This window comes from Sinohyriopsis cumingii, chromosome 15, assembly GCF_028554795.1.
Source record: "Sinohyriopsis cumingii isolate HCF-2022 chromosome 15, ASM2855479v2, whole genome shotgun sequence".
Lineage (NCBI taxonomy): Eukaryota > Metazoa > Mollusca > Bivalvia > Unionida > Unionidae > Sinohyriopsis > Sinohyriopsis cumingii.
The window spans coordinates 2,003,412-2,029,830 of record NC_142975.1 but is presented as its reverse complement, the minus strand read 5'-3'; the positions used below and the strand labels follow the sequence as shown (position 1 = coordinate 2,029,830).

General features: G+C 36.7%; 1 protein-coding gene across 1 annotated transcript in view; it reads right to left on the bottom strand.

Moving 5' to 3' along the window:
• Positions 1-369: 369 nt before the first annotated feature.
• The window catches only part of LOC149781119 (chymotrypsinogen B2-like), a 60,188-nt gene continuing 34,138 nt past the window's right edge, over positions 370-26,419 (bottom strand). The window contains exons 4-8 of the mRNA XM_089935220.1: positions 9,183-9,231; positions 7,970-8,087; positions 6,608-6,772; positions 2,413-2,555; positions 370-1,763 (exon numbers count right to left, since the gene is read on the bottom strand). Coding sequence (XP_089791346.1) covers positions 1,599-1,763; positions 2,413-2,555; positions 6,608-6,772; positions 7,970-8,087; positions 9,183-9,231 — 640 coding nt within the window. The 3' untranslated portion in view covers positions 370-1,598. The remainder of the gene's footprint in view (positions 1,764-2,412; positions 2,556-6,607; positions 6,773-7,969; positions 8,088-9,182; positions 9,232-26,419) is intronic.

Sequence of the window (26,419 nt, the reverse complement as noted above, 5' to 3'; positions counted from 1 at the left end):
CAATAAAATGTGTTTAAACTGAATGATCACGACCTGATGATTGCTTCCATACATGTCATTACGTAAATAGAATCATAATACACTTGATTTTTCCGTACGTACGATGGTTTAATATGTGGAACACAATGCTATCTCTTCACCCAACCTAAATTTTTGCACATACATGTATATGCAGTACATTCATTCTCAAAACAAATAATTCTGAATTAAACTAATTAGTAAAATGTAAAAGAAACAGGCAGTACCTGAGATTCTGCCGGGAAAACAATTGAAACAATCGCAATTACATTTGTGGTGTTGGAGAAGACATTTAATTTCATACCAAATCGACTCCATTGCATTCGATAAAGGCAACTGTTGAATTCAATGAAGATAAAATAACGCCATTTTATTATTCATTAGGAAGGAGGTTCAGTACCGTTTATTAATATCAAAAGCACAGTACCAAGAAACTTTTTGCATGCCATGAAATCAGTTCGTTTACCCTGTAGTGGTAATAGCGAAAATCTGCAAACATGTATAAAACCTTCACCATAGAAAAGATAGTCCCTTACAGTTTAAAATTTTAATAATTAATTTGTCCCCGATTGAAATTCCTTAAAATCTAAATCATGTAGTCCCCCACCCAATAAATAAATAAATATAGTGTGCTGTACCTAAATAAATAATTTGCACAGACGTTTGTTTCTGAACGCAGTAGCTCGACGTCGTTCTCGTTTGACACCCGCTCAGGTCAGCCCACATAGGCTGCCCGGTTGTTTCTTTGGGTAAGGCACTTAGCTTCTATTTCCCAGGGATGGTATAGCAAAAAATGTGTTAAAAGTACTGTTTAAACTAGTCCCGTGACTATATGACCTCCTATGTCATTGAGATGTAAGTTGCGGGAGTTGTGTAGTCACGTGACTAGGAATACAAATGGCCAGATCCAGGTCAAATTTTAGCAACGATGTAATTTCGTCTCGTGTGTCAGCGGATTAAAGACATAATGAGTGCTATGATCGCAATTTCTGAGAAAATAAATCATATTCCTATCGATTTCATGCAGGTATATCTCGATGAAAGGTCGTTCAAGTTTGCTGGGCCGGCTAGTAAGCGGCTACCCCATGCCGACACCCAATGGTGTCGGCGAATTCCAACTTTTCGATAGGGAATGCGCGCCGACCCTACACCCGAACATAAATGTCCAAATATCCAAAAATGGGGTGGCAAGGGTCAGATGAAACTCGGACTACGTTTAAAATAACACAACCCCACCCTACCCCCAAAATCCTTCTGGAATCAAACGTTTTTATTGAATAGCAGTCACGTAATGATTATCCGAGAATAACATGTCATACGTACTACTGAAAACCGCTTCACAACACAACATGTCGTTACGCTAATACAACATAAACACTCTCGGGTTTTCTGTAAATCAGCTAGTTTAATACAATGACTTACTTGAAGTGCTAAAGAAGTAACTAAAAATGTCACATTTCTCGACTACTGCAATTCATTGCCAAAATTTAGTCTCGTTATACTTTCGATTTGTATTTTTCGTGAAGGAAACACCATAGAAGATTGGCTTTTGATGATTATCTTCATTATTGCAGTAGTAATCAATAGCGTGCCATGATTCCTTGGATCCAGTCAATGTAGCTCGAGACACGAGTAAAACCAGCTGGGTCTCTATCCGGTCTTGCTGTACTCGTAAAGGAGGCGATTCCCACCTGGATCCAGTCTTCAGCCTCGTTTTGGCAAACAAGTGGACCACCACTGTCACCCTAGCAGAAAAAATAGCAATCCTTGTGTTCTGTTTTTAACTCATTTTTGCACACACTCGAATGACCTAGCCATCTATCTAAGGCATAAAACTGTTGCACTTAATTTCAAGCACAGAAAAATGACGTCAATTCTATTTCATTGTGTAGAAGATATTCAAAACTGTAACACAAAAACAACTTAAGAAAACTCAATCAAGTACCTTTAACTTGCAATCTAAAATCACATGAACTGTTATTTTGGTATATTTTTCATAAATGAAATTGTGTTGAGATAATTAGATACAAGACACTTTTAATACAGATGGAAATAATTTCATAGAGTAACTTACTGCTGCAAGATACGCATTCATCAATATTGGAGCACAATTTAAAAGATTGGAAATAAAGAATATCAAAGTAAAGACATGTTGGATAACTTTTCTACTAATAATTTGAAACAATCATTATGAATACAAAACAAGGAATTTGTGGTTTGTACATCACACGTAAAGATATGATGACATTTAGCTTGACTTTTAGGAATCATTTTACTAGCGGGCAACTTTAATCTGAATCTTTCTTTATATATATAATTGCGTATATTTGACTAGCTGATTTCTTTTTATCTTCATTCGTTCCTTCTGCAATAAAGTCAACTTGTTTCACTTACCGGACATATTCCGCCTGATGAGCTGGTCTCAAAACCCGCACAGATCCGCTCACCCATGTGGATCATGCCGTACATCTCGGTACACTTGTAATCGTTCAATATTGGAAGGTTAACGGACATCGCTGTTGGCGAAACCGATCCACCTGTCAAAATAAATATATAAAAGCATGTATTACGGAAATAAAAACGAGCTGATCACACAGTTACTTATATACTTATTTATTCACAAATTTCGTAGTTTTAGATATTGTACACAAAAATTTGCGAGATGTGTATTGAATCAATATATACATATTTTGTGCATTTACCTGAAAGTCTTAGATACCTGGGGTTTTAGTTCATTTTGGCATGCACCGCGTTTGTTTCCTGATCGATCTCTACAGCCATTGAAGGTAAGCTTAAGTAAGGTGTTGCTCACGCAATGTCTGTAGATTTTCCTTACATTTCTCGTATAGTCCAATTTTCCATTTCACGCCATAATTCGAAAAGCAACAGTCGGTCTAACTAACTAAATAATATAATGACATCGTGCGATTTATTACGCATTAAAGAACATCATCATTTGCTGCAAATCCACAAGACCGTTTAATTTTCTTTAATTTTATGCCTTCAATAACAAAATCATTTCAGTGCTCTTTAACAGTGAACGCCAATGTGTTTGCTTCAATACTACATCAAACTGTACAGCAACAGAGGTTGTTCTGACCCTATGACCCTATGACCCCATGACCCTATGAATCTAAAATACATTGATTGATATGTACATTTATTCTATAATGTGTGCATATCATTCTTTGGAGATTGCAAGTTGCAGAATATGGTCACTCGTGAATAGAATGTTAACAGCATTTGAGTTCATTTGGACTGGGTTTTTCCCCCATTGGACTGCTTCCCACACTGTTATGATATATATATATATATATATATATATATATATATATATATATATATATATATATATATATATATATATATGATATTAATAATAATAATAATGAGGACTTTGTATAGCTCCTAATCTTCAGAAGCTCTAAGCGCTTTACAACATTAGACAACACCTATAAAATAAAAGAAACATATATAATGATATGATATGTTGCTAATGGTTGACGCTCAAATTCTGCGCCAACTGTATGGTGACGACGAGTCACTTGAAATTGTGGTGTCAAGCTTATCTCTAGTGGTTTGTACTTTGTCACAAGAAATTTGCAAACAGGTCCGGAAGGTCGACTGGAGAGAAGGTATGTGGAAGTGGTGTAGATTTGTTCCTTGACATTAGCTTGTTAGTAATCTCGAAGAGCTCTTTGCAGCTGGAACTTTCCATGATCTTACTAGTGCATGGACTATACTTGTAACATTCTTCTTAGCGACTTCATAGATTTGCTTATGAATAGTGAGTCTGGTGGAAAGCCAAAGCCTTTCAGCTTTACGCGGTCTCTTTTAGAAGTGCGAAGCTGGTCCCTAACACTGCTATACCATGTAGAATACTTTTGAATTGATATTCAGCACTCGGTAGCTGGGGCATGTTTGTCGAGCAATGAACGCAGGCAGTTATCGAACTGTTCTGCAGTAGGACGTAAGCAAGTTGTTAGGTTAGCTTGGATGTCGTGGTTTTATTTATCATAAGGAGGTGTCTCTTAGTAGCAGATAAAGGTGGAGGGTTCGGGACTGATACGTCAAGATGGCATATAATGCAGAGGTGATCTGATGCAAGTTCTTGGGATACCAGGGAGGACCGTGGAATGTTATCATCAGGTCTATGAAGAATCCAGTCTAAAATGTGACCATGTTTATGGGTGGGTTGGTTAACTGACTGAGGTTGAAAACATTAATGGAATCTATGAGTTTTGATGTGTTTGGGTTTCCGGGACAGTCACAGTGAAAGTTGAAATCTCCAAGAATAATCAGGTCGCCACCTATCGAATTTCCATAGTCCAGGAGATTCGGAAACTGCTCCAAAAAAGAGAGATTCAGTCAGGTTTTTTCTACATAGAGGATGGCGGTATAGGCAGAAAAAATGGACTACCTTTGCGCCAGTGTGAGTGTGGTTTGGGCTAGTTCAAACGATGTGTGGTCGAAATTGAATGTTGTGGTGTGGTCAAGACGTTTGATCATGGAGTTCTTTGTGATGACAGCAATTTCACGTCCGCGAGAGTTACGGGGAACGACTTGATGGAGTAACCAGTGGGTGTGAGATCCGCACACTTGGGCTCATCGCCTGATGTGGCCTAGTGGTTAGAGCGTCCGCCTCGGATGCAGGAGGTCGTGAGCTCGATCCCCGTCCGAGTCATACCAAAGATTTACAAAAATTGTACTAACAGCTGCCTCGCTGGGCGTTCATCATTAAGAGGTTACTGTTAGGACTGGTCGGCCTGGTGTCAGGATAATGTGACTGGGTTGGACATCATGCTACATGTCTGCGGCATGATGCTCCAGTGCTATACATCACTATAAACTGCCACATTGCAGACGTCGTAGCGATATGACTGAAAAATTGTTAAAGCTACGTTAAAAATCCAAAGTCACATCACTCAGTCTTTGCGCTTATAATAAGTAACAGAAAAGAGTGAAAGACGACAAGTTTTGTACAATTTAACAAATAATTTATTTTCCTATAATACAAAGTGAGAATGAGAAAAAAAAGAACTTACGGTATTGCGAAATAAATCCAAAAATAATCCTAGATTTAATGACACAAGTCCTGGTAATTTTAAGTCCAGAATAAAATTCAGTAAAAGTCCCGAAGAGATCTAAAATTGAAGGCGATGACACGTCTGTTAAAGCTTATGTTGTGCTGATGTGTCAACAGTCCTTCGTGGAATCACAGCAATATAATTCCAGGTTCGAATATATTATAAATTCCAGTGAATGTCTTTATCCAAAAATATTATCAGAGCACTTTTATATTTTCTGAGAAACTAATCACTTGAATTCAAGAATTTGAAGAAAAAAAGTTAAATTCAGCCCAAACTGGGCACAACATGATACAACTTGAAGATGCTAGATGTTATAGCATGACTGACCAAATTCTCACAATCACAAGATAATAAAGTTCTCTACTTGCTCTCAGGTCACAATTAGCATTTTCTAGAATAAATAAAAGCATTACCTAATGGAAAATAACCTTCTAGAATGATATAATTAGCCTTGTTTACTTACAGCACAGTAACCTGTAAAATTCACTTAGGAATCTCGAAAACCCTGACCCAAATCAAAATATTTACTCCTTCTTGTTTACATGAATAATAATCCTGATATGAAGCTCATACACAATGAGAATAATTTAGCTATGTATTAGTTGTTGACATAAATGAAATTAATTTTTTTTTAAAGTCAAATCAGGTCAAGCAGAAATGAACTCAGTTTTGGACAAGGTCAAACAATGTTAAATTACAATGGCATGTAATGAAAATTTTATTTAAAAAATTTAAACTAAAAAAGAAACAATTAAATTATATATATATATATATATATATATATATATATATATATATATATATATATATATATATATATATATGTGTGTGTGTGTGTGTGTGTGTGTGTGTGTGTGTAAATAAAGATCTGATAGTCTGTGGGAATCCATTTATGATTAAATTTACATTTGTATTGTTGAAACCAGATATAATTCGAAAGTAATTATTTATTTAAAGTATTCATTGGAATTTCTAAAGTGTTCATTGTTTGGATTAATACATGACCTAGGACTTTTATGAACGCATTCAAAGACAGTCTGGTTTGTGACTAATTTTGTTATATCAGGACATTTAACACTACTGGAATTCATTCAGATTATTCTTTACTTTTGTACGGAAATAAATTGACTTGTTGATTTTACATAAATTATTGGTTTCACTCTTTTACGTATGCTGTGAATCGTAGCGAAACCTTGACCTTGAATCGTAGCGTGAGAGTTATTACCTTTAATAATGAAAACGTCTGATATTGTTACGGAATCATATCGCTGTAATGGTGAGTGGATAGACGAGGGTTTGATAGCACAATGGTAATACAACCATTTTGCCCATTCTACATTTTCGGGTTCCATCTCCTGTTCGATTAGCCATGACCAATCTCTCCTATGACTTACCCAGTTTCCTCTACCTCCAAAATGACAACGCACCAGAATTGACGCTGTTGAGAATACTACAAGCTAGGAAGCATAAAATAAACAGAATTCAAACTATAAACGTACCAGCAGCCGTACAACCCCATCCTTGGACCACACATACGTTCCCTGGACCAGGGAAGGTGACATTGTCCGCCTCTGGAAGCTTTATTCGCCTTATAGCACTGACCCTTGGCCCAGATGGAACGCTTTCTTTTAATTTGACAAGTGCTATATCGTTCGCCCAAAAATCTGAAATAGATGAAAGTCTGCTTATTTTAATATAGTACTATATCTTCAAATCTCAACATATTCGCGTAAGGATTTTGTATTCCTGATATCTAAATTGAAAATTCGTAAAACACGTGTTCGACGAATAGAACAAGTAGTCTGTAAATTCTCCATGGTATCCAGTTTGGTATTACCTGGGTGGGATGGGGCTCGGGTGGAGGATGGAATTCGAATCTTGCCATCATCTGGACATCATTTATTGTTTAGACAGTAACTCGTACCATCTCAAGAAATAACACGGTAACGACAAACTTGATCTGTCGGATATAATGTATGCAGTAAGTCAATACATTATGGTACAAAATAAATGACCCTGACCCTGATTGTCGAAGTTTCCGTTCATTTGCAACGTAAGCAGTTAAACCCATTATGTATTAGTTTTCGGCCGAGTCATGCCAAAGATGTAAAATGGTGCTGACCGCTGTCTCGTTTGGCGCTCAGCATTAAGAGGTTAATATTAAGACTGGTCGGCCTGGTGTCACGATAATGTAACTGGGTGGAACATGATACTATATAACTAAAATTGCTAAAGCTAAATTAAAAATCAAGAAAGCACACACACACATATACAGGTAAAAGGTTGTAACGATCACCTACAAAGCTTTAGAAATAAAGACATAATGAGAATTTATTTGTCACACATTTGCTGCGAGATAGTCAAGCTTAAAAACTTACCAATTAGCTTTTCAAAAGGTAAATTTTATTGAACCAAACTTTATGATGTTACAGATATATATATATATATATATATATATATATATATATATATATATATATATATATATATATATATATATATATATAACCACTCCAGGTGACTGGTTAGAAACTCGGAGCATTTTATTTCGGCACAACAATATACATCTTTCTTGTTCGCAATCGGAACATCTTCGTCTCATTCCAACGTGAGTCGAATTAATTCGCCTCCCTGAAAGAGACGAGATCTTTTTCTTTTATGCAACAGAAAAGGCCGAGATTGTTTTGATTATGGTGCTTCATTGAAAACATAAATTGGTGGGACGAACAACGTAGGCCAATGATGCACTTCTGGGCTTAAGATTCCCAACCGGTTCTTGCCAGGAGACCAGTCTAATTTAGATTTAGGCTGTAATGATTTGTGTGCGCATTATAGATGAGTAAACACAGAAGTAAGGTTACCGTAACTACTATAATAGGGATGTATGATAATCCTTTCTACATCGATGTTCCACATGCGCCAATTGTCGTGGCTGAAGATACGACCAAACACATCCCTGATTCTGTCGACAATGTCTGGCTGATGAAAAAAAGCAATGGAAAAGGATAATTAAATTATCTACACTCAAAACTAAGATGTCCAACAGCCAAACACACACACACACACACACACACACACACACACACACACACACACTCGCGCGCGCGCGCGCATCCCCGGCACTGAAGTATTGTATTGATGATATGAAAATATATTGCATCGCATAATGCGGTCATGTAAACTGATGTAGCGAGATAGTGATTTACTCTAATTTTTTATTCCATCCAATGATTTCTAAAATTTTAATGTCAAAATAAACAGAATTGTAGTGTGCTGCGTTAATCATGAATAATAAACATACATGGCTAAATTATACATAAAGACCCATTCTCAAAAGTCTGCACGTGTTTGTGCCAAAACTAAACTTAACCAAACTTTAAAACTTAACTTAACCACTTAAAAGAAGCGCCCTCTATATGAAAACTAGCTATTAAACACCTATTTGTCGTAGTATAAACTCATTGTAAAACTTGTTATTATACATCTGTTTGCCCTATTAAAATTCACCGTGTAACTTGTTATTAAACACCTGTTTGCCATAGTATAAACTCACCATGTAACTTGTTATTAACACCTGTTTGCTCTAGTATAAACTCACCGTGTAACTTGTTATTAGACATATATTTGCCCTAGTATAAACTCACCGGTAACTTGTTATTAAACACATGTTTGCCCTAGTATAAACTCACCGTGTAACTTGTTATTAAACACCTGTTTGCCCTAGTATAAACTCACCGTGTAACTTGTTATTACACACCTGTTTGCCCTAGTATAAACTCAGCGAGTAACTTATTACACACCTGTTTGCCCTAGTATAAACTCACCGTGTAAAACGTATTGATGAATATATGTTTGCCGTAGTAAAAATAGAATGTGTTACACAAGAATACTTTACATGTATGCTCCCAGACTGACAACTTGTGACAGTTTATTCTCTCTCTCTCTCTCTCTCTCTCTCTCTGTCTGTCTGTCTCTCTCTCTCTCTCTCTCTCTCTCTCTCTCTCTCATAGGAAAGAAAACGATGAGACGATGAAGGGTATAAAGTGTAAATTTTAGAAACCAATATTTATGTACCTGTAGTGATGTGGATGCAAGACGTACTGTATAGTCATCTCTGTCTCGACTGGAAATTAAAATAGATTAATTGTTTAGTCTTTTAATATACACAGGGTAGATGATGAGCTTTTACAAATTTGTCTCTCTAACATTGTACAAGTGTATACACATATTTCCTTTCAAAATAGAAGTTGTGGTAATTCACAAGGTCGCACAGGTTGAAAAAGCAACGTCTTAAAGTTGAACACACGATGATTTTGAAAGTGTTTCGAGCTTGTTAAATTATGCAGCTGAGAGAGTAATTTTTCACAAAAAGATTCTTAAAAACAAAGTTGAATCATCAGCATAGTCTTTCAAACGATATAAATTATATGTTTGTAAAGCATCATTTGCTCGTTCTAAATTCACTTGCAATTCCAGGGTTAAGAAATCGTAACAAAACTAAAGTCCACAATTTAATTTTGTAATTAATATTTTTAAGGACTGCATGCACTGTAGATGCATTTTGTGAAGTTTCATCACACTTAGCTTAGTATTTAATGGACAATTTAAAAAAAAACACAAGTATATAAATGTGCTTGTAATTTACGTTATTTTCTTTCATCAAAAATTTAGAACACAGTAAAAGTAAAATTCAGCAAAACGATTTGTTTAATGATTTTTTATTTTCATCTAACTTATACAAATAGAAGGCACAACTGGAACATATAAAAACATATACTAACATGTCCCGTAACATCAGTTTATTTTTAATCATGATGGCTTGAAAAAACGTTAACCATATCATAAAGTCAATACATATTTAATCGTAAAAAGATCATAACTTCAAATGGTAAATATAAACAATGCTATTTGCTAAATGAAATGTCACGTAAATTATAAAATGGGTCTATGTACATTACATTATATGTTTCAACAAAGTATGAACGTGATGGGTACTTTTTTTTTACACAACTTTAATAACTTTAAGTTTCTATAAACATTTAAGAACGAAACAAATAAACAAATCCAAACGTCTTTTATAGGATCTGGATAGTGAACAAAAATCGTGAATCATCAATTAATTAATGTTGCATAAAATACAACAACGCTAGAATAGGTAGGTCATTCATGCCTTGTGTTGTATTTGAGAAGAATAAAACAATTGCATACGTTCATCTTTAACCAGACACACCAGAACAATGAACCGTATTGCTACATGTGATAAGTATAACTGCAACATTCGCAGTGTCACGTAAACTATAAGCTTTTATCAATAAGTTCTTCAATTCATCAGTTGTCTTCGTCCGAAAGTTTAAAAGTCCGTTGACCTTTACCAGAAGGCATTTGTGTCCTCACTTGACAAGCTATATTAGCCTTTGATATCCAGATTTTATCTTCTAGACAGTGTCATTTAAGACACTTCTTCACTTTTGATGCATGTACTAGTGCAAATATTTTATAGATATTTTCGCAGTACATTGTTGTGGTCTGTATGACACGTAACCATAACGTTTGAGTTGAACTCTTGATAAATTGGTAGCTTGCGATGGTTAATTTTTCTTGTTATGCGTGCATGAGTGAATTTTATTTAGAGTCCGTTAGGATAGTGGTGAGATAGATAGGACAGAACGATCTTAACGCAAGGTCACGTTGCGGTATATGACAAAGCTGAGACAAACCAGAAACAATCTTGGGCTATTGGAAATAAGTGTCATAAAATGAAATTGTCCAGGAATAGTGATTTAAAAAAGGCGCACATGAGACAATTGTTCTTATTTCGATCGGAGTGTTGAAAGTTTGGCGACTAAAGAAAGTTAATCCGGAATGGCTAAGCTAAACGACGGGGTGTGCTTCCCAGACGAAATTCAAGGTTCTAAGTAATTTCTCTCGCGAAATTAGTCTAAGTTTCTGTGTGAAGCCAGAATTTAGCTCCGGCAAATAACAAGTATGTATCGTTAAACCGTCCAAGGGACGGGAGTCTGGAAGATTCTTAGAGACCCGGAACCAGAGGGAGATTCGGGGAATCTCAAATAAGCACAAAGGCATTGTTTCAGTTGCACACAATATGTTCACTAATGTAAATGTGTAATTATTTGCTGACTTTGTCGTTGTAAATTCATACCTCAATTTTCCTCGAGTTCAGAAGTAAATCGTGTATTGTCTTGAATGTCATATGATTCATGTATTGCAAAAGTGCCATATAATGTTTAATTCGTATGAATAAGTTTGGATTTTGTTTCATTTCTGTAGTAAATTATTACAGGGTACAGTATGACCATTTCTTGATTCCATATGCACCTCGGACCTTCTCCATTACCTTTATTCCATAATTTTTCGCAAAGTCCACTTATATGTAAACGCGCTTCCTGTTTGTTTTAAATTTATTTTTCATGTCTCCGAACTCAATGAGCATGTTCGCAGATGAGTTAAAGTTCACCTTTAAAATCTTCTTTAATCTTCTCACAGTCAAAGAGCTTTGTTCTCTGTTTTCCGTCCTCTGAATTAATTCGTTTCCACATGTTGAACCCTACTGGTCTGACTGTATGTTTGACAAAAGTTCATTGTGTCTGCGAATTTACCAGGGTTTGTTTCAACAGTTACACCTAGCTTCTTTTGGCACTGCAATTTGAAACTAAAAGATGGCTGGTTTGCTATATATGTTATTGTTTGTTGAGGGCACTGAGTTAAAAAAAAAGCGTTCATCATCTACCTTTTAATTTACAAGATTTGCATACTCTATGTTGTTGTTCAGTATTCCTATATTTGCATACTCTATGTTGTTGTTCAGTATTCCTATATTTGCATACTCTATGTTGTTGTTCAGTATTCCTATATTTGCATATTCTGTATTGTTGTTCAGTATTCCTATATTTGCATACTCTATGTTGTTGTTCAGTATTCCTATATTTGCATACTCTATGTTGTTGTTCAGAATTCCTATATTTGCATACTCTATGTTGTTGTTCAGTATTCCTATATTTGCATACTCTGTGTTGTTGTTCAGTATTCCTATATTTGCATACTCTATGTTGTTGTTCAGTATTCCTATATTTGCATACTCTATGGTGTTGTTCAGTATTCCTATATTTGCATACTCTGTGTTGTTGTTCAGTATTCCTATATTTGCATACTCTATGGTGTTGTTCAGTATTCCTATATTTGCATACTCTATGGTGTTGTTCAGTATTCGTATATTTGCATACTCTATGTTGTTCAGTATTCCTATATTTGCATACTCTATGTTGTTGTTCAGTATTTCTATATTTGCATAGTCTGTGTTGTTGTCCAGTATTCCTATATTTGCATACTCTGTGTTGTTGTTCAGAATTCCTATATTTGCATACTCTGTGTTGTTGTTCAGAATTCCTATATTTGCATACTCTTTGTTGTTGTTCAGAATTCCTATATTTGCATACTCTATGTTGTTGTTCAGAATTCCTATATTTGCATACTCTGTGTTGTTGTCCAGTATTCCTATATTTGCATACTCTGTATTGTTGTTCAGAATTCCTATATTTGCATACTCTGTGTTGTTGTCCAGTATTCCTATATTTGCATACTCTGTGTTGTTGTTCAGAATTCCTTTCTTTGCATACTCTATGTTGTTGTTCAGAATTCCTATATTTGCATACTCTGTGTTGTTGTTCAGTATTCATATATTTGCATACTCTATGTTGTTGTTCAGTATTCCTATATTTGCATACTCTATGTTGTTGTCCAATATTCCTATATTTGCATACTCTGTGTTGTTGTTCAGAATTCCTATATTTGCATACTCTGTGTTGTTTTCCAGTATTCCTATATTTGCATACTGTATCTTGTTGTCCAGTATTCCTATATTTGCATACTCTGTGTTGTTGTCCAGTATTCCTATATTTGCATACTCTATGTTGTTGTTCAGAATTCCTATATTTGCATACTCTGTGTTGTTGTCCAGTATTCCTATATTTGCATACTCTATGTTGTTGTCCAGTATTCCTATATTTGCATACTCTGTGTTGTTGTTCAGAATTCCTATATTTGCATACTCTGTGTTGTTGTTCAGAATTCCTATATTTGCATACTCTATGTTGTTGTTCAGAATTCCTATATTTGCATACTCTATGTTGTTGTTCAGTATTCCTATATTTGCATACTCTGTGTTGTTGTCCAGTATTCCTATATTTGCATACTCTATGTTGTTGTTCAGAATTCCTATATTTGCATACTCTATGTTGTTGTTCAGAATTCCTATATTTGCATACTCTGTGTTGTTGTTCAGAATTCCTATATTTGCATACTCTATGTTGTTGTTCAGAATTCATATATTTGCATACTCTGTGTTGTTGTTCAGTATTCCTATATTTGCATACTCTGTGTTGTTGTTCAGAATTCCTATATTTGCATACTCTGTGTTGTTGTTCAGTATTCCTATATTTGCATACTCTATGTTGTTGTCCAGTATTCCTATATTTGCATACTCTATGTTGTTGTCCAGTATTCCTATATTTGCATACTCTATGTTGTTGTTCAGAATTCCTACATTTGCATACTCTGTGTTGTTGTCCAGTATTCCTATATTTGCATACTCTATGTTGTTGTTCAGAATTCCTATATTTGCATACTCTGTGTTGTTGTCCAGTATTCCTATATTTGCATACTCTATGTTGTTGTTCAGAATTCCTATATTTGCATACTCTGTGTTGTTGTCCAGTATTCCTATATTTGCATACTCTATGTTGTTGTTCAGAATTCCTATATTTGCATACTTTGTGTTGTTGTCCAGTATTCCTATATTTGCATACTCTATGTTGTTGTTCAGTATTCCTATATTTGCATACTCTATGTTGTTGTTCAGAATTCCTATATTTGCATACTCTATGTTGTTGTTCAGTATTCCTATATTTGCATACTCTATGTTGTTGTTCAGTATTCCTATATTTGCATACTCTATGTTGTTGTTCAGTATTCCTATATTTGCATACTCTATGTTGTTGTTCAGTATTCCTATATTTGCATACTCTGTGTTGTTGTTCAGTATTCCTTTCTTTGCATACTCTATATTGTTGTTCAGTATTCCTATATTTGCATACTCTATGTTGTTGTTCAGTATTCCTATATTTGCATACTCTATGTTGTTGTTCAGTATTCCTATATTTGCATACTCTATGTTGTTGTTCAGTATTCCTATATTTGCATACTCTGTGTTGTTGTTCAGTATTCCTTTCTTTGCATACTCTATATTGTTGTTCAGTATTCCTATATTTGCATACTCTATGTTGTTGTTCAGAATTCCTATATTTGCATACTCTGTGTTGTTGTTCAGTATTCCTTTCTTTGCATACTCTATATTGTTGTTCAGTATTCCTATATTTGCATACTCTATGTTGTTGTTCAGTATTCCTATATTTGCATACTCTATGTTGTTGTTCAGTATTCCTATATTTGCATACTCTGTGTTGTTGTTCAGTATTCCTTTCTTTGCATACTCTATATTGTTGTTCAGTATTCCTATATTTGCATACTCTATGTTGTTGTTCAGTATTCCTATATTTGCATACTCTATGTTGTTGTTCAGTATTCCTATATTTGCATACTCTATGTTGTTGTTCAGTATTCCTATATTTGCATACTCTGTGTTGTTGTTCAGTATTCCTTTCTTTGCATACTCTATATTGTTGTTCAGTATTCCTATATTTGCATACTCTATGTTGTTGTTCAGAATTGCTATATTTGCATACTCTATGTTGTTGTTCAGAATTGCTATATTTGCATACTCTGTGTTGTTGTTCAGTATTCCTTTCTTTGCATACTCTATATTGTTCCGTACTCCTATATTTGCACGCTTCTATTTCCCGTCTGTGAGAGTTCATTCAAATTTGTGTCAGACTACGGCATAAATTGCAACTTTAAGTATGGGGCTATTTTATAGGTTTTTATAAAATAAATTTTTAGTACTGTAGATTTGTATAGCTTCTGATTTTCTATATAGGCATGTGTATTATACAGTTCATCTATTTTTATTTCTATATTTATCTTTTTCATTTTTTACATGCTTATGAAGGGTTCGGGATAATCCTTGTTAGATTTATCAGTATGTATGTTATTGGCAATGCATCAGGTTTTACCATTTGCACTTCAGTCCTTAAGACACAAAATGTTTCATAGGTATTATATGGTTCTGCATGCAGTTGAAAATACTGTTGTTCCTTATTCTCGCCATGTCTCGCATTAAGACATTTTCTGAGCTGAAGAATAAATTAAAATTAATATATTTAAAAGAATAAAAAAGACTGCAAATATAAAAGACTACAAATAAAAAAAGTCTACATATAAAAAGACTCGTTCATTTGTTTTAATCAGGCAAATACAGAACTCTGTGAATTTCCGCAAGTAACAAAACAATTTTTTTTAAAAATCATTCGGTAACTGGTAAACTCTACTTCTCGGGTACATTACACTATTAACTTAATGTAGTAGCCCAATCGAATGGCATTTGCCTTTTTCGTCGCATGTGGGATAAAGACATTGTCTCGTTTTACATTCGGACTGCGTCGTCAATTTCTGCGAGACAGAATATGCCTCCACTGTATGTTGGAGCAGTAATGTACAGAAAATTCATACATTTTGTTCGCTGGACATTTCTTCGCACCCTATTATTTTTTTCCTTCGAATGTAGGATTAACTGAGAAGTTACGAAAGAAAATATAGTTCGATGCGTTCGCAACTTGTCAGTGAATCATTAGTTCATAAATACCCGAGGTATTCCGAATGGCAGCTATGCCAGCTATCCGAGTGCGTTCGAGTTATGATCCGTAACGATTTGGACTAACATCGGAAAGAGACGGTAGTATTACGAAATAGGATTAGCCGTGACAAATTGTCTGAGCAGAACTTGCTGGAAAGTTTTGCTCATAATGCAAAATGCGTAACTATTTTAAAGGTTAGTTCTAAATGGAATGGCTCACAAGGAAACATCTGCATAATTTGAAGTGACCTCTTTTTGAATACTACAAGAGACTCTGCGTAGTATAAAACATAGTGACTTTAATAATAATAATAATAATAATATTAATGAGGACTTTGTATAGCGCCTTATATTTAGACGCTCTAAGCGCTTTAAAACTTTAGACAACACGTAAAACATAAAAAAACATATATAATGACATTATTACAGAAAACAAACACCATCAAATTAGAAAACATAAAAACATGCTGCAAATATTTAAGATAAGGAAACATTATTAGGTCTTTAAGTTTGTTCTTGCAGTCGAAATAAGTGGGTTTTGAGAACACTCTTGAATAGGACACCGTGTCTTTGTGTCAGAGTTCAGTGGGCAATTCATTCCACGTTGCTGGAACCTGGTATGCAAAAGAACGTTGTCCATATCACCTCGTTTTCGTTGTTGTGTTGTTGTTGTTATTATAGGGTTTAACGCCATTTGACAGCACAGGTAAGGCTATACATGGCGGCCAGTATTAATGGTGGAGGAAGAACCCGTGAAAGCCCTGGAAAGAACCACCGACCCACAAGAAGTTACCGGTAAACTTTCTCACATATCCACACTGGCCGAGCCCGAGATTCGAACCCACGCAGACAGAGGCGAGATAGCAGTGATCCGTGAAGGAGAACGCTTTAAACCACTCAGCCACTCGGGGCCTTCGTAGTGTGAATAATGAGTATACGATTGTCATAAGTATCTTGCTGGTGTCTACACATGGTGAGGTCTGATAGGCTTGTTGGACTGGAGTCCGTCAGTGAAACGTAGCACAGATAAAAAAAGTGTTTTATTCTGGATCGAATGGATAGCCAGTGTAGGGTACAGAGCAGATGGGATGTGTGATCTGATCGTGGTATTCTAAGTATGATCCGAGCAGCTGTGTTTTCAACTTTTTGAAGTTTCTGAAGTAGATATTGAGATCAACTAGACAAAATTGAATTACAATAGTCCATTCTTGAAAGCACTAATGAACACACAAGTGTTTTAGTGGCATCAACTGAAAGATATTTGCGAATTGAGCTGATGCGTCTCAGCTCAAGATATGCAGCCTTGCATATGTTCATGACATGTTGGTGCAATGTGAGAGTACTGTCCAGAGTAACACCTAGGTTTCGTACTGACTGTGTGAATTTAATGTTGGCGTTGCTGATATTTATTGTTTGAGGTAAAGGATGTGAATGAGAAAGTCTTTGTGTTATGATCAGAATGGCCTCAGTTTTATCATCATTCATCTGCAGCTTGTTACATGTCATCCATGATTTCACATCAGAAATGCACCTCTCTACACCTTGGATGGTAGCATCAACTTCAGTTGGGTGGCTAGATTTGTATATTTGGGTGTCGTTAGCGTACAATTGGTGAGACACTGGATGATGATCAATGACACTTGAGAGCGGCTGAGTGTACAGAATGAAGAGAACATGTCCAAGTAGAGACCCAAGTGGAACACCAAAACATAGATTAACTGGGCTGGATTGTATTCCATTTGCAGACACAATTAGTGTCCTGTTGACCAAGTAGGACTTGAACCACAGTAAGGCTGTATCATGAATGCCAAATACATGCTGGAGACGGTAAAGTAAATTATCATGGTCTACTGTGTCAAATGCTGCAGACAAATCAAGGAGGGTGAGGACTGTAATCTCTCCGCTATCCAAAGCAGAGAGAATGTAATTAACTACTTTTAGAAGAGTATTTTCAGTACTGTGGCAACGGCAATATGCAGATTGTACATTGCTAAAAAGACTGTTTAAATTCAGATCAGATACAAGTTGGGATAGAACAACCTTTTCTAAAACGTTTGATATGAATGGGAGATGAGAAACTGGGCAGCAGTTGTTTAAATCGTTATGCTCGAGTGTTGGTTTCTTCAGCATAGGCTTTATAATGGCGGTTTTGAAAAATGATAGGAATTCCACTGATGAGAGAGAGGTATTAATAATATCAGTTAGTGAAGGCAATACTGGATCTAAGCGCTGAAGCAGCAGTGATATTGGAATTGGATCAAGTTCACATGACTTTGGTGCACACTTGCCGCTGACATTCTGTATCCCAACTATATGATGACGAGTCAGTTGAATTGCGTTGTCAAGCTTATCTCTAATGGTTTGTACTTTGTCACGGAAGAAATTTGCAAACATGTCCGGAAGGTCGACTAGAGAGAAGGTAGTTGGAAGTGGTATACATTTGTTCATTGACATTAGCTTGTTAGTAATCTCGAAGAGCTCTTTGCAGCTGGATCTTTCAGTGATCTTAGTATAGTGGGCTGATTTTGCTGCATGGACTATGTTTGTGACTTTTTTCTTAGCGGCTTCATATATTTGCTGATGAATAGTGAGTCTGGTGGAAAGCCAAAGCCTCTCAGCTTTACGGCGGTCTCTTTTAGCATTGCGAAGCTGGTCATAACACTGCTATACCATGGAGAACACTTTTGAATTGATACTCTGCACTTGGTAGCTGGGGCATGTTTGTCGAGCAATGAACGCAGACAGTTATCAAGTTGTTCTGTGGTAGGAAGTAAGCAATTTGTTAGGTTTGCTTGGATGTCGTGCATTAGTTTGGTTTCTTTTTATCATACAGAGGTTTCTCTCAGCAGCAGATAAAAGGTGGAGGGTTAGGGACTGATACGTCAAGATGTCATATAATGCAGAGGTGATCTGGTGCAAGTTTGTGGGATACCAGGGAGGAACGTAGAATATTATCATCAGGTCTATGAAGAATCCAGTCTAAAATGTGACCATGTTTATGGTGGGTTGGTTAAGCTTGAAAACATTAATGGAATCTAGGAGCTTTTATGTGTTTGGGTTTCCGGGACAGTCAAAGTGCAAGTAGAAATTTCCAAACATAATCAGGTTGCCACCTATCGAATTTCCATACTCCATGAGATTCAGAAACTGCTCCAAAAAGAGAGATTCAGTCAGCTTGTTTTCTCTACTAAGAGGAGGGCGGTATAGGTAGAAAAAATGGATTGACCTTTGTTCCAGTGTAAGTGTGGTTTGGACTAGATCAAGCTATGTGTGGTAGAATTGAAAGTTGTGGTGTGGTTAAGACGTTTGATCATGGATTTCTTTTTGATGACAGCAATTCCACATCCGCGAGAGTGGCGGGGGAACGACTTGATGGAGTAACATAATTATGAGCATTATGAGCAACATGTTACTGGCATTATGAGTAACATATTGCTGGCATTATGAGTAACATGTTACTGGCATTATGAGTAACATGTAACTGGCATTATGAGTAACATGTTACCGGCATTATGAACAACATGTTACTGGCATTATGAGCAACATTTTACTGGCATTATGAGCAACATGTGACTGGCATTATGAGTAACATGTAACTGGCATTATGAGTAACATGTTACTGGCATTATGAGTAACATGTAACTGGCATTATGAGTAACATGTTACCGGCATTATGAATAACATGTTACTGGCATTATGAACAACATGTGACTGGCATTATGAGCAACATGTGACTGGCATTATGAGCAACATTTTACTGGCATTATGAGCAACATGTGACTGGCATTATGAGTAACATGTTACTGGCATTATGAACAACATGTGACTGGCATTATGAGCATCATGTGACTGGCATTATGAGCAACAACAACATAAATTCGTACCGACCAATCTCCCTTACAAACAATATTTGCAAAATAATGGAGACAATAATCGCAAATAGGTTAAAACACCACCTAGAAACCAATAACCTACTCTCCGTAAATCAATGTGGCTTTCGGAACAAACGGTCCACCACTGACTAACTTCTCAGATTGGAAACAGACATCAAACTCGCTTTTAACGCACATATGAAAACCGATCGCAACCTCATAGCGGTTTTTCTACACCTAGAAAAAGCGTTCGACCTAGTATGGACCAATGGACTCATGGCCAAATTAAACCAATTTGGAATAACTGGACGCTTGTTCAACTGGATTGGCGATTTCCTCACAGGCCTGAAAATTACCACAAGAATAGGCAATACCCATTCGGAAGAATTTTCACTTGAAAATGGAACACCGCAAGGCAGTGTAATAAGTCCCCCTACTATTTAACCTAATGGTAAACAACAATGACCTCAATGCAGCCTCCGCAAAAATAAACTTGTCACAATTTGCAGATGATAGTGGCATATGGAGGAATGTAAATCCTGCCAATAACACAGTAGTTAAAGAAATCCAGCAGAGACTAGACAATATATGGAGATGGGCGGACAAATGGGGTTTCAAAATATCTCATGAAAAAACTGTGGCAATTATATTCACCCCCAAACGAAATAACAACCTAGTCTATTCAAACTTCTATATATTAAATCAATTAATCAAATACGTAACAGTAGTAAACTTCCTAGGAATGTTCTTTGACAACCACCTCACATGGAAACACCACATTGAACAACTCACCCAGAAGTGTAACAAAGATCTCAATTTACTTAGGAACATCACAGGGACTGACTGGGGATCCAACCAGGAAACCCTCCTCAGGATATATAAAACCCTAATTAGATCAAAACTGGATTACAGTTGCCAAGCATATAACTCGGCTACGCAACCTGTACTACAAAAACCTGACACTATCCAGAGAAAAGCCTTACTATTATGCACAGGAACACTCCCCTCAACATCATTAGAAGAACTACAAACACTAACAGGAGAACTACCTTTAAAATTACGTAGGCAAGAACTGCTCCTCCGATACTCCATTCGATGAGATACCCACCCAGACAACCATCCCACCAAAATAGCTATAAATAAGTATAAAGTTGTCTTCAAACCCAAAATCATACCCACCACACCAAGTGGCAATGTAATCCTTGAACTAAGAAAAAAGATACCTCTACTAAAACAACAGGTAACAAACAATACAGACCAGAACAAATCACCATGGTTACAAAAACCACCAAGGATTAGCATTGAAGCTACCAAATTAGGCAATACAGAAGGACAAGAAAACTTACTAAAACCTGTACTGGTAAACGAAATCAACCAAATATACCCGGACTATGTTAAAATATATACCGATGGATCAAAAACAAACAACCCACCAAGAACAGCAGCAGCAATAGTCATCCCTGAATTCAATATACAAACGGGATCCAGATTACCTGACTATTGCTCCTTTTACACCACTAAATTTTGGGCTATACTTGAATCACTACAATGGATCAAAGACAACCAAATACCTAAAGCAGTCATTATAAGCGATTCCCTAAGCGTTATCAAATCGATCCAAAATCGCAATATACACTCTAGGGGACAATTCCTCGACAGATCACGCCAATTAATCGACGATATCACCACAGCACATCAATTAGTCGAGCTCATGTGGATACCGTCGCACATTGGAAACTCTGGCAACGAAACAGCAGACAAAGTTGCACAAACCAAACTAGGAGATCAAAACTCTATCAAGCTTAACTATAGCTCTACAGAACCACTAAGCTTCGCATAAACCCATATAGACCAAACATGGCAAGATATTTGGAACTCCTCCACAAAAGGTAAAAAGTACCATGAAACCCAAAAAACCGTAGATAGGAACATACAGCTACCTAAGGGTACATATTTAGAACAGAAAACCATAAACAGGATAATAACTGGAGAAACTAAACTAGCAAGCAGTTTTGGAAGGTTTATAGGACCCAAACCATCAACCATTAACTGCTTTAACTGCCACACCACCGAAGATCTACACCACGTAGTCAATATATGCCCAAAATATCAACCCGCTCGGAAAATATTTATCAAAAACCAAAAAGAGATTGGATCACCACACACATACCCATTGTTACTTATGGACTCTAATAAAAATAAACAATCAGCATATAACAATATAAATAAATTCATAGCCTCAGCAGGACTTAGGAACAAAATATAATTACTATCCCCACAAAACCAAAAGACCCAGTAACTAGCTAAATAAATTTAGAAGCCACCACATAAAAACCATAACATATCATTCAATTTTATAAAAGTATTAATAAACAATTCACTTACGAAGCACCTATAAAAAACTAAGGAAACCGCAAAATCGGATGTCCTAGATGTCCTTAACGAACCGAGTAATCAGCTAGGACTCCGGTCCTAGATGTCCTTAACGAACCGTGTAATCGGCTAGGACTCCGGTCTCTTGCTAAATAAAGTATAAATAACAGTCAATCTCAAACATTAATAAATAAATAACTTAAAGAGGCAATAGTAGTGAAGGGGGCCACACTAGGGTCTATGGGAATTAGCATTAAAAACACCCCTGGGCCACTCTAGGGTCTATGTAAATTTAACATGGACAAAACCTCTGGGCTACTCTAGGGTCTATGGGAATTAACATGGACAAAAATCTTGGGCTGATCTAGGGTCTATGTAAATTTAACATTAATCACTCTGGGCCACTCTAGGGTCTATGGGAATTAACATGGACAAAAGTCTTGGGCTGGTCTAGGGTCTATGTAAATTTAACATTAATCACCCTGGGCCTGTCTAGGAACTAGGGGAAATGGAACAGGGTCGGGACCCTATTTTAATAGGGTCCCGACCTGATGGGTCTTTATTTTTTTTTAAAAAAAATTTAAAAAAATGGGGTAGGCAATTGAAAGTCTATCTCTTTTCGAGAGATTGGAGTGGCCCTGAAAAGGGCTTTTGGGTTTCTTCTTCTTCTTCTAACTCCTTAACTTCTTTATCCATCCCCTTATTTTTTCCATCATTCCTTTCTTCTTCTTCTTTTCTGTTTCCTGTATCCAGTCCGGGTGACCCATGGCTCGGAACTTTTCCTGGACTTTGATCCAATTTTGATTGAGTCTCTCAAACTCTGCCTGTTTCTTTTTGTTTTCCTTATATTTTCTTTCTTTATTCCATCTCTCTTTAATCTTCTTTACCTTTACCTCCATCACTTTTCTCATTAACTCCTCTCCTTTCTTCAGTCTGTCCAGACCTCTCTCCACAAAAGAGCACTCTGTCCCATGCAACATATTTTCAAGAAAGCACCTGACTTTGCTTGCATTGTCAAGTGCTTCCTTTAGGCTTCCCACTCTGACATAGGTGGGATTTATCAGACCTCTCAATCTCTTTTCCTCCTCTTCTATCATTCCTGCTATCACTTCTTTTGCTACGTTTAGACATTTAGCGTAGTCCAGGTACTCTGCTATCTTCCATTCTTTTCCTATTCTCTCCACTACATAGATACCATCCATTATCCAATAGCATATATGTACCAAGTTGTTGAACAACTCACTTGCAACACCATCTTCGTTTTGATTATTCCTTAGAATGGTTCTAACATTGAACCTTGTGGGTTCTTATAGTTAAAGCGCGGACGTGAAGGAAAACATCCCCTACTTTTCTCATTTCATATAATATACTATCCACATAAGTGAAGCAGCAATTAACAAACCCCAAATCTACTATCCACACACGCAAAGCATTATAATGAAACCCAATAATCTACTATCCATACAAACGTACGTGAGCGCTTACACACACACACACACACACACAAGGAAGAAAGAGTCAGTGTTTATATTCACACCACTCTACATACACACATTGGCAAATCGATTACTATTTCTTTTCTAGAGATTGGGGTAGCCCTGAAAAGGGCTGTTTGTTTTTGAACTCCAGTGACACCTGGTTAATGATGGCACCTTCCAGGGCTGGAACCACACACACATCTTCTTCCCCAGTCTCCTTTTACTTTTTTTCTTGGGAGTGCAGAGGTGGGATAAGTGGCTTCAGAATCCCAATCTTCTATCTCTGGGATTCTGAAATTTCCTCTCTCCTTTTCCTCCTCTTCTATTTTTCTTCTTTCCTCCTCTTTCATCCTTCCCTCTTCTACTATGGCCTCCGCGGCCAGTTCATTTAGTATGCGCCTGGCATATTCCAGGTGCATCTGGAGTTCAAGAAGTTTGCTTAGTCTGGTATGCATTGTCTTGTTAACGAATGAACAGGGTAGCTAGACTGCCAAGCGAGTTTCAATTTATACTAAAAGCGCGGACGAGAAGGAAAACATCCCCCTGAAACAAAAGTTATATTACCTAGATCATAACCAAACAACGCTTGGACTTAAAAGAAACACCCACTGACGTTTTTTTATACTACCTATCACTATTCTAAAAAATTTCATTAAACCAATAATATACTATCCACATACGCAAACAGTCAAATCAAACCCCAAATCTACTCTCCAGGCACGTCAAACAGCAAAAAAAAAAAAACCATGATCATAATCTACTATTCACACAAACGTACTTGAGCGCTTACAATCACCCACAGACATAAACATATACAATCACACCAGAAAAGAGTGAATGTTTATATTCACACTACTCTACATACACACATTGGCAAATCGATTGTTATTTCTTTTCTAGAAGTATGGGTAGCCCTGAAAAGGGCTGTTTTTTGTTTGCTATGGCAATCTTTTAGTTTCTAAGAATGCGACGTCCTCTGACGATAGACTTTCTGACGATAGGTCTGCTTCTTCGGAAAGAGAAGAAGAACTCTTTGGTGTCGATACGACAATCGACAAAGCCTCTGTCAGGTTCCGGTTGCTGCTGCTGCTGTTGTTGCTGCTGTTGCTGCTCTCTCTGTTGTTTTTGAAGTCTGTACTTCTCTGTCCATTCTTCTTTCTCCCTGTTCACTTCTTCTCTGAAGAGCTCTTCTATCAGGTCTTCAGTGACTTTTAACATTCTCACATTCTCTATCTCTTCTGGCTTCGGTATCAGACTGTGTCTGACCCTATGCAAATTCACGTAGGCTTCGTTTAGCTTAGCTAGTTTGGAGCACATCTTCGTAGGAGGATGAGTCGGCAATGGATGGTTAGACTGGAAACTACCCCGGTTTTTAAAGTCAAAGCGCGGACGTGAAGGAAAACATCCCTCCATGGTTTTCGAGCCGGAACGTTCAATGAGTGTCATGAGAGGGATAGTAAGAAGTCAAAGAGCACGAATAAAAATTCTTATAGCCAAACAAAAAGACAAAGGCATTTTTTTCAAAACAACATTTTTTTATTCAAAATCACTTAACACTAACAAACAACTATAACATTTTTAACAATAATCCAACAATATAACATCAAACATTTTTTCTTCAAATGACAAACATTTTTTTCCAACTAACACATTATTTTGGACAAGGCTGACAACGTTGTGAATGAAATTGTGATTTCCACTGTTGGAAGTCATTAGGCCATTGATGGACACTACGTTTCCTAGCTTGAGACAAAAGATACGCATAATGGTCACAAAACCATTGATCTACTTTCACATCGTTTCTAGAAGAAGAACGAGGATCAAAATGAGTCACTAAATGTTCTAAGGAATAACCCAGGCTGCGATGATGCAGAAAATACACACAATATTGTCCACACACCAAGGAATCTGTGCCTTGTAATTTCACATTATTGAATCGGGTGGTCTGAGCATTTCTTCTCATAAAGTCAATGATATCGTCTTCCAAAGGAGGCAATCCATACGAATCGAAATATTCCACACATCCTTCTTGAGGAAAGTAGACGGCTACCCAGTGGGTTCCTGGGAGATGACTGTCGTCCGTGTTGATCACATAAGCTAGATGGTCTTGAGATTTACGATGAGGGAGTTCATCTTTAGCACAGACGACAGGATTCCAAGAAGCCGTGTACGAGCTGTGGTTCAAAAGGTAATAAAGTTCCCAGGTATCCATTGATTTGTGTGTTTTTTTCTTCACAGGTAATGATAAGTGATCAATTCGATCCTGACTTTTTGCTTGAAAATTTCTGACAAGTAAAAGGCGTTTAGATCCGACTTCTTACTCTGGTCCAAGAGAGATTCGATGCGACGGCACTCCAGAGATGTTAATGGAGGAGAAGAATGTTTATCCAAGCCTTTATACCACTCGTTCAACACGAATTCTATTTCGATGTGACCCCAAGGTTTGTCCAGATATTCGTCCAATTTTTCTGCTTGACTTAACATCAGGTATTTGTCGTGTTGAATTTGACTGGGATGATCGTTGTGACATCCATAACACTCTTCCTTGATCAATTCTTTCATTATATCTGTCAGGAATGTAGCAAAACAAGAGACTAAATGGGCTTCTTGTTCTGGCCATTTCGACTTCATCATAACTTCGTCGTCTTTGTCTTGGGATTCTTCTTCTTCCACGGTCTCCTCACATTCCATGTCCAAAGTTTCTCCACTAGGTAAAGAGGGATAACAGTCTTCCATGGCTTCTAATAGTCTAGAATGACTTCTCTCAAACTGTTGATTTCTATCGTATTATCGAATTCTGCATACAGGATGACGTTCACTGTT